This window comes from Lates calcarifer, linkage group LG12 (genome assembly GCF_001640805.2).
Source record: "Lates calcarifer isolate ASB-BC8 linkage group LG12, TLL_Latcal_v3, whole genome shotgun sequence".
Classification (NCBI taxonomy): domain Eukaryota; kingdom Metazoa; phylum Chordata; class Actinopteri; family Centropomidae; genus Lates; species Lates calcarifer.
In genome coordinates, this window is record NC_066844.1 from 15,369,022 (window position 1) to 15,380,665 (window position 11,644).

Genomic DNA, 11,644 nt, shown 5'->3' on the forward strand with positions numbered 1-11,644 from the left:
ATCCTATGATTCATTACATGCATGTCCTTTGCTCATTAGCAAACAATGAAGCAGCTGGTATTATCTGGGACATTTATTATATTTCATATAAACATGGACTGAAATAACTGACCAACTCTGGTCCTGTTTCTAGTTTTTCTGCTCATAATATTTTCTGTGGACAGAAAAGCGAGACAAAAAGCAAAGAAACCAGTGGATGACAAGACAAGAAAGTAGACCACAATAATACTCTAACCCCTGACCTACTGAATCTTTACCAGAACGTCAGACGTCAGACAGCCAATTTGGTTAAAATCTGTCCAGCTTTCTGCTGCCACCTTCCTTGACATGGCAAAAGTGGCACTCCTGCCACCAGCTGATACCTCTCCCTCTCTCTTTTTCTCTCTCTTTCTCTCTCTCTCTCTCTCCCACAGTATAATGGTTTGCTTCCGTCCCCTCGCCCCTTGCAGCTGCTTGCTCTTTCCCCCTCTCTTCCTCTGGTTTTCTGAGGCAGAGGCAGGCTGCAGCTGACAGGACAGTGCAGGCCAGGGGACAATTAGGGAAGCGTGGGAGAGACAGCTGGACCTGTTGCCAATTACACTGACTGTGACTGGGAACCACACATAAAAGCCAGTCTAATGGGCTCACACTGCACATCTAAGCCAACTTGTGGACTTAATGTAAGTAGAGTTAAATGTATAGTCAGGAATTGAAAATAAAAAAGTGCTAGTTTTATTTATTCATCTCCATAGGAAAAAGTTACACAGTAGTGAATAAAAGTGCTTTCTGAGGAAGTAGTGTTGGCTTTTATGTACATATGGGACAAAAAAAATGTAACAGAGCAAAAAGTGACTGTGAAAAGAGACTATTGTGATATCTGACACCTTTGGTGACACCTGTGTCACCAAGCTGCACAGGAAACAGTGACATGATCAGGCAGAGATCACTTGTTTCATCTGGTGCTAAATCTGAGAGGGTATGACATGCCCACTCTATTGACTGTGACCATCATCAGTGTGAGATCTTTCCCAGCAGCATGCTCTGCAGCTGCCTGATCCTGCTTTCCTGTGGCAGCGCCAGGCTCTTCTCTGCTCGCTCCTCCTCCTCCAGCAGCTGCTCGATGTAGCAGGAGGATCCGAGCAGGATGTGGCCTGTGGCCTGCATGGAGAAGATGGTCCATCGCAAAGCCTCCCTGAAAGCGGGGTGAGAGAATTATAAGAGAGTTGCCTTAAGTGGTGAATTCCCATCTGCAGAGATGGTTAAACAGACGCACACGAGCGCAGCATTTGGATATACACATGTATGAGAATATTGGTGGGGAAAAAAGCAACATGTCATTTCTTGAGTAACTGTCATAGAAAACGATACAGACAAGCATGACTGACCATACAAGCTGATGAGAAAATGACTGACAGAAAATATTCACATCCTCAGGTGGTCACTTCGCACACCAACTGCATCTCATACAGCTGACGTCTAAGAAACAAACCTCTTGCACTGCAGCGTGAGCACAAAAGCCTCATATTTGACAAGTCTGCAAAATGTAATCCTCTCTGACTGAAGCTCTGTGCCAAAGCTGAAAACCAGCAGATCTCAGCAGCGATGACATAATTCCTCCCAAAATTAATCTCTGTGAAATCTAGCCTTTGTTCTTCAGTGATCTGACCATTGTAACTCTGCCACCCACACAAGTATACACAGTACACTATGACTTCATACTCTACATGTTAGGGGCTGTGCACAGAATAATGCAGCTGGTGTTAATATGTCATTAAAGCAGTTGACACACAGTAGGAAATGGACCAGAAGACAACTGAACTATTAGTGGGGGGCTGAATTGCCATAAGGTGATGGTCTCCTTGGTGATTTATGGATTAGAAATTCATAAAAATTGATTACATTTAGTCTCTAACTGGATTAAACTGTTGCTAAGGGTCTAAATAGTGCTTCAGTAAAGTCATTGGAGAGAGGCTTGGAAAAAACAGACAAATCAGTTGCATAACAGTTCAACACAAAAGCATAAAAATATCAGAAGGTCTCACATATTTGGCAGGCTCTTTCACTCACTTCAACATGTTTTTGGCAGCGTAACAGCGCAGGTCATAGGACACCGAATAAACGCCGTACAGGGTCGCTTTCACATTCAGGCAGCCGATGAAATCCTTGGGGTTGTTCTTATAGAGGTCAAAGGTCAGCTTGGCCACATCTGTCCGGTGCAGCGGCCTGCGCTCGCTGAGCTGATCTCTGGAGGGGCTGTTCTGTGATGTGACAGGAAGAAGAGAAGAAGTCAGGTCAAAGGGTACAGACATATTTTGTTGGTGTGCCAGCAAACCAGGCCAAATGACAGCACACAGCTCCGCCGGCACACGCAGCTCCTGCCGGTGACGACGATGGGAGAGGCAAATGACTGAGGCAAGGTCACTGTGAGGTCACCAGAGTAAATATTTAGGTGAGGGATACAAATCATCTTATGCATCAATTTCTATGGAAATTAATCATCGCTTTTGGGTGAACATAATTCATATTTGATGATACCCCTGGGTCTGATTAATATTCAGTACCAGCCTTTCATTTTTCCTCTACAAATTATGAGGGAAGAAACTAATCTTTGGTGTTTGCCTGCGTTCTGCATTTGCACAATAACTAATGTATTAATCCCCTATTCAATTTGAAGGATAAAATATTTACTACTATTACATTTCACTGAATAGTCAATACATTATTCTTCTTATCACATTATTCTTAAGATCACAGATTCACATATCATCCTTATTAATGGCTGCTGCATTGAAGAATCAATATGTCAAACTTCCCACTGTGCAATGCAGGGAAGCAACTGATCAACAGTGTCACCTAGTGGTTAATGTAAAAGGAGTCATACTGCATGTGGGGTCCACTTCTGTCCTTTCTCCAGGACCATGAGGACTGTGTTATCGGGCAGCGTCTGGAAGAACTCCTCCGTGTCCACACCTGTGCCATCTTCATCCAGCACCAACGCACCGACACACTGTACACTCAGCGAGTCGCTGACCTGGGAGAGCAGGAACGAAAAGAGACATACAGTGCATCACTTGGTAAGTAAATGTGTCAGGGGTCATGGGCTCAGACGCACACAAGAAGCAACATGAGTTCACGATTATCACAGATGGCGCAGCAATAAATGAGTCACAGGCCAGTCTGTGGTCATTTAAATCCTCTATACACACCAGAGTGTCCCTGTTTCATCGCTGTCTTTAACATTGCTTCAAGTGTTTGACTCACTGATTGATAACAACTCATCCTCGACAACGTCACAATTCCTCCTTCCCCATTCAACACCTCACATCTTCATGCTCTTCCCTCTCCCCTCACCTTGTTCATCAGGTCTTCTAATGTGTCTGCCATGATGCCCTTCTTCACGCTGCGGTCTGCATTTGTGACTCTGAAAGGCTTTGGCCGGGGAGCTCGACCTGACAGGAGCTGCTGGGTCATGGAAGCGCTGGCTGACACGCTGGCTGTCACACACCTGAGGAAAAAAAAAAAAAAAAAAAACAAAAACATACAAGCCACACTGTAGGTAAATTTCAAAAGTTAAACCTTTCTATAAACTAATGATAGCTGATAGCTGACAATCCCATCCAGCTCATGACGCTGAGCTCTTACTTGGAGAGGGAAGATGGAGTCAAAAGGCTGAGAGACTTCATGGCATAATCCATCTGAGAGCACCTCCACCTATGATTGGGCATAGTATCAGTTTAACAATTAGACTTTAACTTCGAGGCAACACATCAGCAGCATTACTAACAGGCTTCACAGAAAAGACAGAACAAGAAGTGGCTTTGAGTGAATATTGCAGCTTTAAAGTTAATAGATTTTACATTCCTATTATTAAATGAAGAATGATCTGAAATAAACTAGATTTAGTATCAATAATAATATATCAATATCTAGTATTAATAAGCCACTTCCTCAATAAACACACATTTCACAAAAGGTCCTGAACACTTAAAAATAATCTTACAGAGTCTTAGAGAGGTGACACTTTGTCGGCTGTTGTCCTGACCGTGTCTGAATATAATCCTTATCCCAGTCGTTTTGTTCCTGAAGTGCTGCTCCTAACTGTTTTGACTGTTACAGCCCTGTGATAATGTACCCGCTCCTCTTGTTGCCTTTGCTTGCGCCACTTTGTCACTGAACTTTGTGCTGATGACCGATGAGCTAGTTGCAAACCGTCAGCTTTATTGAGTAATTCTCCATGAACACTCCCACTAACCCTCCCCTGTCAAAGCTCTGGATCCCAGTTTGTTATACACAGAAACACAGTGACATTAACTGAGCATTCTAAAGGGTCGGTTCACTGAAATAATAAAACTGCATTTTCTCACCTACCCTCTAGTGCTGTCTACCCATACTGACAGTTTTGCTTCAGTATTTCAGCCTCTGTGAACAGTTTTCTATTGAAGAAACAGTCTCTATGAAAACATGACAGTGTCTTCTATAGCTTATCCAGATTAACCTGGACTTTGGCATTAGAACAACTTTAAAGGCTACACTGGGACAGTGGCAGAATTTATTATTATCTGCATGGCTAAATAGTTACAATATGTGTTTTTTTTTTTTTGTTTTGTTTGTTTGTTTTTGTTTTTTTTTTTTGTAATTTTGGCAACTCAGCCCTTTAAAAACGTTATAAGTTTATGATGAGATGTGGTCAAAATGTTCATTTCCAGAACAATACTCGATTAAATCTAATATTAAATACATCTGTGACAGCAAGCTAAAATGAAATAAACAGGCACAGACATAGCTGCCATGTTATAGCTGGATCCTTTAAATGAAATCAAAAAGGAGAATAAAGCTGGTAATCATGCAAAAACACCAATATCTGGGTAGTGTACAAAAGGGCCTCATTTTGGACCACTAGGACTTAAACCTCTGAGACAACTGTGGTAACACCTCCTTCATTTAGGTCAGAGGTCATTGAAAATATGTGACAGTGATAATTCTTGAAAATTTCCCAGATTAGGTCATCGTTCAATGTTCAACACCTCATTTTACATGTATAGGATTAAACAGACCAGGTGTGGCCAGACCTCCCAGTGTTATCACATCATGTTACACAACTAAAGCTAAATGTAGCCTGAGATGAGATCACCTGTGTACACCAGTGACAATGATTAAAACCAGAGACTGATCTGAAGATAAAGTGATGGACAATCTTACCCAGGCACAACTTTAAATCAGCTGGAACACACAGGGCTACAGCTTCTATCATCATGCAGGAGTATTAAAAAAGCGTTTCTTCTTCCTTGTTTAAGACCACATTCAATAGGCAATTAACTGAAAACCATTGGAAGGTTGAAAAAGTAAAGATGACTGAATGTCTGTCTCAGTGTAAAAGAAAAAAATATACAGAACATTTTTTCTGTCTGTGGATTAGATCAGAAGTGGCCAAAGAAAACTGACTCTAGTCTCTAGTTCTCTTACACAATTCATTGCCTGTGGCTGTATTTCACACAGTCTGTAAATTTTTACACACAGCTGAACAGCACATAATTCACACTCAGCAGACTCCTGCACAAGTGTGGCATTAGGAGAGGAAACAGAGGCAATGGTACTAAAAATCAATCTTTTCACACATGGAGAACACAAACAAACACACACACACACACACACACACAGAGTTGTGACATTATGCAAACCGTTTTCTTACTAGACAGGCTATAATCCTGTATTCATATTTATTGTCACACAACTAAAATGCCAAACAAAAGCTTTCTGTAAAGAGAAAAGGCAAACGTCAAAACTAGTGGAAAGTGAATCAGAATTGAAATGTGGGATTATCAGAGGTAGACTGGTGTTCACATCATACAACTATCAACTCAAGGTGGAAATTTGGTGAGTAAACCAACGTCCTGCTTTCTTTGTTTTCTCAGAAAATATATGTCCAGCACTCAGATATATCTAAAACCAATAAAATCCATAAATTCTGTAAGATGATTTGGTATATCAGAATATGTTTTGACTGCTTTTCATCACAAATGAAAAGCATACCAAGGCATTGCACCGGTTTCTGTGAAACGTGTGCGCCGCATAGATAAATATTTAATAGAAGAAAACCTGATACAACCCAGTGAAAAACAGTGCAACCAAAAGTTAGAGCAGTAAAACAGCAAAAACAGTCAGACTTACTCTTCTTGTTGTCTAACACTTCCACGAGTCCACCACTGCCTCGGCGCTAATTAACAACACCTGCATTAGACTAATTAAAGGCCGTTTCCGCCATTTTCTGTGTCTGAATGTTAGCCCTGGACCGTTTAAACAACCTTCCAAGATATCTAGAAATGTGCATATTGAATAATTTGTCTAAACCAGGAGCTGTCTTAGCCAAACTGGTAGCTAATACTTCAACAGGTTCAGTCAAAGACATGTAAATTGCAGAAGAGAAACAACGACATCATGTGGACAAGCGAGGAACAGTTTCAATTTAATCTCCAGCAGGTATGAAACACCTGTGTTGGCGTTAGTTCCTAAGGGAGTAGTTTCCAGCACGTGTTCAAGTCCTCCATTCAGATTCTACCAAATAAAGCAGCTCTCAGTGTGCAGAATGGTCCCTTTCAGCATCTGGTTTTAAACATTCTTCGTTAATTTGACTACTGATGCACAGAGGTTGAAAGTAGACTTGAAAGTACATTTACTCAAGTACTGTATTTAAGAACAATTTTGAGGTACTTGTACTTTACTTGACCAATTTATGCTACATTTCAGAGGAAATTATGATACTTTTCACCCCACAGTTATCAGACAGAAGGTTTTCAGATTCTAATTTTAAAAACCAAACACACATTTATATGTTTATATATATTTAGATACAATGTACCATTAAAGATTAAACCAGTGGTTCCCAAGCTTTCTGGATTGTGGCCTCTTAGAAAACAGAGTTAGGGCCTCTTGTCGTATCATGTTTCAGGTGTCTGAGTTGTTTGCAGCTCCAGAAAGAGATTTTCCATTTATGTTTGTCAGATGGTTTCTCCTAAATGTCTGTTTGAGGCCCAAAGAGGTGAATTGAGCCAATATTTCCCCATAAAGGTCAAAGACTGGAGAAAAACTGACAACAGGTTTGTGTGTCAGACTTCTTTTTTTGGAGGGGACTGACCCCCTAGGTGATGGACCACTGGACTGGAGAACTAAACAAGCTAACTAAATATAAAGTGGTTAAAACTAGTGCCACCTTGATCATTTACAACAGAAAAATACTGGTTATACACTGAGACATCAGTATTCACAATTTAATATGCAAAAATGTAATATTTGTATGATAAGACATCAGTCACATGGGGGCATTTTTCCCATAGAAGAACTTTTATTTGCTGCTAATACTTATTTACTTCTTGTATTAAAGGAACTGAGTACTTCCTCCACCACTGCTGATGCATTAATGTGTTGCAGCATTTTGATATTACATTTACAGTGGAGATAATTAAACTATTTTGTTTACTGTTTGGTAGATTCATCTATAGCAATGCACCATATTTTATTCGATGGTCCTATATTTGGGATGATTTTCTAATCTGAAAATACTGACTTTATTTGTCAAGTAAATGTTGAGTAAAAAGTACAATATTTTCCTCTGAAATGTAGAATAAAGTAGAATAAAATGGAAACACACAGGTTAAGTATGAGTAGCCTACCTCAAAACTATACTTAAGTACAGGCCTTGTACTTGGCTACTTTCTGCCACAGCCACTGGAAACATATTTGGTCCATGTTTATTTTTTGTATTATTAGCAACTCCTTTAGCAGAAATACACTTGTCCAGGCTGATCTATGAGAGGACTTTCAATCCAAACTGAGGAGGCTATATAAAGATTGTGGCATCTCAGAGGAATACACTTATTACATAAATGACCTGTATGATAACTGCTGCAGCAGAAGCCTGAGAAAACCTTTTAGGCTTCCTTAAATAGAATATTGTTGCATTATTCTCATGGAAATATAAACATCATGCTCCTTGATGCCAGCTGGGGCAACAATCAAATGCTAATGTTTGAATTATTGCTGGATAGTTTCTGTGTTGCTCAGCAGGGCATTGATGGTCTTACTGATTTGTATGTATGATATAATAATCATAACAATTGTGGTAACTTGTGTATTTTTGAGCTTAAGTGTTGCTTGTTTTATTCATTTTCTGTAATATTTGCACAGTATTGATTAAGCTACAATAGCTGTCAGTGATTCATGAAGTAAGTCAAGGTCATGACCAGTGTAAAACAGAACAAACTCAAATGTAAATCAGATGAGCAGTTTATTTCACTCTGTTGCTTCACATTTCATGCTCACTGCAGGAGCACAGATGAATCATGATATTAAGTCTAATGCAGAGCAGAGAATGCATTAGTCTCAAAATAGCTGCAACTCATTTACCAAATGTATCAAGTATTAGTGAACAAAGGTCTATAGAAAGGGTTTGTTCTTCTTTCAGAGGTCAATATCCTGCCCATGTCTTTGTCCTGTTATCACACATCAGACCCCTGGTGTGGGTGACGCAGGCTCATTTGGCTCAGACCCATTCATTTGTGCTTTATGGGTTGCTGATGCTTGTAATTATACATGTGCGTGATATCAGTGCAGAGTGAAATGAATTAGACTTGAGAAAAAAAAATGTGATTATCATATTGGATTTAATTGAACAACCTTTCCTTTGAATTCAAGATTACACATGCAAACACAAGAAATAGATTTCAGAACCTGATCACAGTTTCTGACCCATGGGTGAATAATGTTTGAGACAAAAGACCAGCTTCATCTTACATTGTTTGACATTGTTTGCAGTGTCCTTTTGTGTGGTATATTTTACATAATTCTTTCAAGAGTCAGTCCATGGAGTGCTGTGTGTGTATAATGAGGTAATATAATAAATTATTTAATACAAGTAGAAAAGTAAAGCAGATCTAAGCTCTAAAGGACGGATACTGACCGTGATGACTGTTTTCACCTGAACTAACATTGTTTCTAATCAGGTGACTGTGCCACAATGTGTTAACTCCACTGCAAGGTGAGATTTTCTCCATCAATCCCCCAGACTGCTCCCGTGGGGCTTTTCATTTCCTCTTGCCTATTCGTGCCATTAGTTCAGCATTTGCTGCAGCCTTGGTCCTCATGTCCTGGTTCTTGGCCAGATCTATAAGGACGCTGAGGATGCTGGTGGGAACATCGAGAGATAGGGCGAAGCGAGATCCCTGTTGGGCTCTCTTTGGCACCTGGGAGACCGGGCGTGGCGCTCGCCTGAGCATAGTGTGATACTCTGACCGGAGCAATGAGTTCAACATGCCGCTGCGGTTTAGGATGTCGACAGCCAGCACATCCCTCTGTGTGTCTTCATCACGTTTGGCAAGAGCGGGACTGCTCCTCTGACTCTGGACACACCAAGGCAGCAGCAGAGCCAGGCAGAAACACACACGCACACTTCTCATGGTCAGGACTGTCTGCAAGGGAGAGAAGAACATATCAACCAGTGGTTCAAAATTGCACAACTGTGACACTGCAAGGGTTCACTCAGTGATGGCGTGCATTAGGAATTTTCTTTTTCATATCAGACCACAGAACCCAAAAGAAAATGCTCATTCGTCACTGATTTCATAGCAAAAACTCACATAATGATGACAGTGGTGAAAATCAAGAGAAGGTTTTATGGTGGGATGCAACACAAGAGTGGAATAATAACATCCATTACTAGTAATATCCAACCGAGATTTACACTTCAGTAGCCGCAACCAGTACATAGATAGAGACATATGCAGTAGCTAGTATATTTAAAAACAAAATCATTCAACATTTTTACAAGTTTTAAATGCCATGCATAAAAAGATAAATTCACTGTTTTAGCCACTTATTTTATAAACATTCCATTATTTTTCTAATATATCATGCAAGATTTTCCTTTTTATTTACAGATAAACCAGGTGTCATAATCCCAATCCATACTTACTGTGTCACCACAGTGAAATATTGTTAACTTGACAAAAAGGCACTTCTCCCTCCTCTGGTCTAAAGCAGGGCTCTGGTGATGATCTCTTGTTTTTGACCTTGAGATAATCTGAGATATTGTATCTTCTGTCTCCCCGCTTCTTCTTCTTCCTGTGCTACCAGAGGAGCGACCTGTGTGGCACGCAGTCGGATGTTCAACTGGACTTCTGCCTGCTCGTCCACGACTTTGTCTTCACCCGCATCAGTTCCTCGTCAAGACACTGCCCCTTCCACTCTGCGTTTATCTGTTCACCCCATCGCCCCCCCCCCCCATTTCATCTCATTTCCTCCACACTCATTGTCGTCTTTCTTTTCTTTCTAAAAATAACACAGTGCTAATCACAATAGTTTGCCTATAATGAATCAGGTAGTTGCCTCAGTCTGCTGTCAAAGCACAACTGAAACCCACCGCCGCCATTCAAAAGTTAAGTACCAGCAAGCTGCAAAAAACAAAACATATATCTGATTAACATGTCATGCAAATTGTTCACTTTCTCATTATGGTGTAATGAATTTGTGTGTTGTCAATAATCCTGGGTGACCATAGTTTGACTATTACACAAAGAAACATGATGTTAAAATCAGACACGCAGTGGTAATACAAACAACACTGTTACTGAGACGACCACTTTCATTTGTGATTATCGTTTTGGTTTCTGTTGTGTGTGTTGTTTCTAATCCTGTCTTATTTTAAGACTGTGTGCATTCATACCCAGTCAGTGTGTTTATGATTTTCAAAAACACAGTGACTGCAGATTTAATTCATAAGTGCTTCAGTTAATAAGATTACTGATACTTAATATAACAATCAAGGTATGGTGCATCTAGGAAAGTAAATGGCAGTGACAAAGATACAGAGGGATCAGACCTGACGCACTGCAGTTACCAGACTATTTCTATAACCACCAGACATCTGCTGTTCTGTCTCAAATACAGCATAATACTTCCACCATTAAGAAAAGACAGTAGGCTTGAACGAAAAACAAGCTCACTGATCTTCAACCCAGATGATGATCGCAATCTCTCAAACACTTTTCATCATACAGAGGTCATGGAACAGGCTGGTATCATGACCTTAATGAAACACACTCTGGCACCTCAGGTGAGGGTGTTTTACTGTAAGGCTAAATCAATCTCATTCGTGCACTGTAATGTTAAAAAAAAAAAAAAAAACATTCTTCTTGTTCAGCCAACAGACAAAACTCTGGAAAACAAGCAGCTTACGTCACAAACTCCAAAAAAAGCTGTTCTACATGAAAGAGCAGGCCCAAATTCTACCATAGTGACGGTAATTCAATTCTACGGGGTGCATTTAGTTAGGAGCAATGGACACTAAATGTGGTGTCATTAATTAGAGCACAGAGGCAACTGTTTTTTTTTTTTTTAATCTGATTTGGGTGCCTTAAGCAAGCAGCAATAAAAGCAAGTGAAAATTGTTCCTCTGACTTCAGTTTTGAAATGATAGGCTTGATCTAATAATCAAGTACTTTTTACTGAATGCTGGACATTGCTGCCACTTAAAGGAACATATTGTATGTACACAAGTTCTTCTATTTAGAGACCACAGAAGACGAGAGCAGAGGAGGAAGGAGGAAGAGGCTGTCAGGCTCAGGAGGAAGACTCACCGAGACAAAGCCTACCTCGTTTCCTGAGTCACCTCTAG

At 40.3% G+C, this 11,644-nt stretch overlaps 2 protein-coding genes across 4 annotated transcripts; both read right to left on the reverse strand.

Moving 5' to 3' along the window:
- Positions 1 to 688: 688 nt before the first annotated feature.
- On the reverse strand, positions 689 to 6,311 carry cidec (cell death inducing DFFA like effector c). Of its 3 annotated transcripts, none has more exons than XM_018680057.2 (6): positions 6,148 to 6,311; positions 3,622 to 3,690; positions 3,331 to 3,484; positions 2,861 to 3,010; positions 2,047 to 2,237; positions 689 to 1,171 (listed from the first exon to the last, which is right to left on the reverse strand). In XM_018680057.2, the coding sequence occupies exons 2-6, from the start codon at positions 3,672 to 3,674 to the stop codon at positions 991 to 993; spliced, it is 729 nt and encodes a 242-aa protein (XP_018535573.1). In that variant the 5' UTR covers positions 3,675 to 3,690; positions 6,148 to 6,311; the 3' UTR covers positions 689 to 990. The 3 variants fall into 3 exon arrangements, with proteins under 3 accessions (XP_018535573.1, XP_018535574.1, XP_050930510.1); XM_018680058.2 differs by lacking the exon at positions 6,148 to 6,311 and adding an exon at positions 3,980 to 4,163; XM_051074553.1 differs by lacking the exon at positions 6,148 to 6,311 and adding an exon at positions 4,022 to 4,153.
- A 2,165-nt stretch (positions 6,312 to 8,476) lies between these two features.
- On the reverse strand, positions 8,477 to 9,460 carry LOC108885633 (urocortin-3-like). The gene has a single exon (XM_018680059.2). The coding sequence runs from the start codon at positions 9,426 to 9,428 to the stop codon at positions 9,057 to 9,059; it is 372 nt and encodes a 123-aa protein (XP_018535575.1). The 5' UTR covers positions 9,429 to 9,460; the 3' UTR covers positions 8,477 to 9,056.
- Positions 9,461 to 11,644: the final 2,184 nt, after the last annotated feature.

What these genes read in the sequence shown, in the direction of transcription:
- LOC108885633 (XM_018680059.2), bottom strand. Translation starts at nt 9,428, where the DNA reads ATGAGAAGTGTGCGTGTGTGTTTCTGCCTGGCTCTGCTGCTGCCTTGG.
- cidec (XM_018680057.2), bottom strand. Translation starts at nt 3,674, where the DNA reads ATGGATTATGCCATGAAGTCTCTCAGCCTTTTGACTCCATCTTCCCTC. An exon ending in ACTCCATCTTCCCTCTCCAA is followed by an intron (nt 3,485 to 3,621) that starts GTAAGAGCTCAG and finishes TTTTTTCCTCAG; the next exon opens with GTGTGTGACAGCCAGCGTGT. An exon ending in AGAAGTGGACCCCACATGCA is followed by an intron (nt 2,238 to 2,860) that starts GTATGACTCCTT and finishes GTCACATCACAG; the next exon opens with AACAGCCCCTCCAGAGATCA.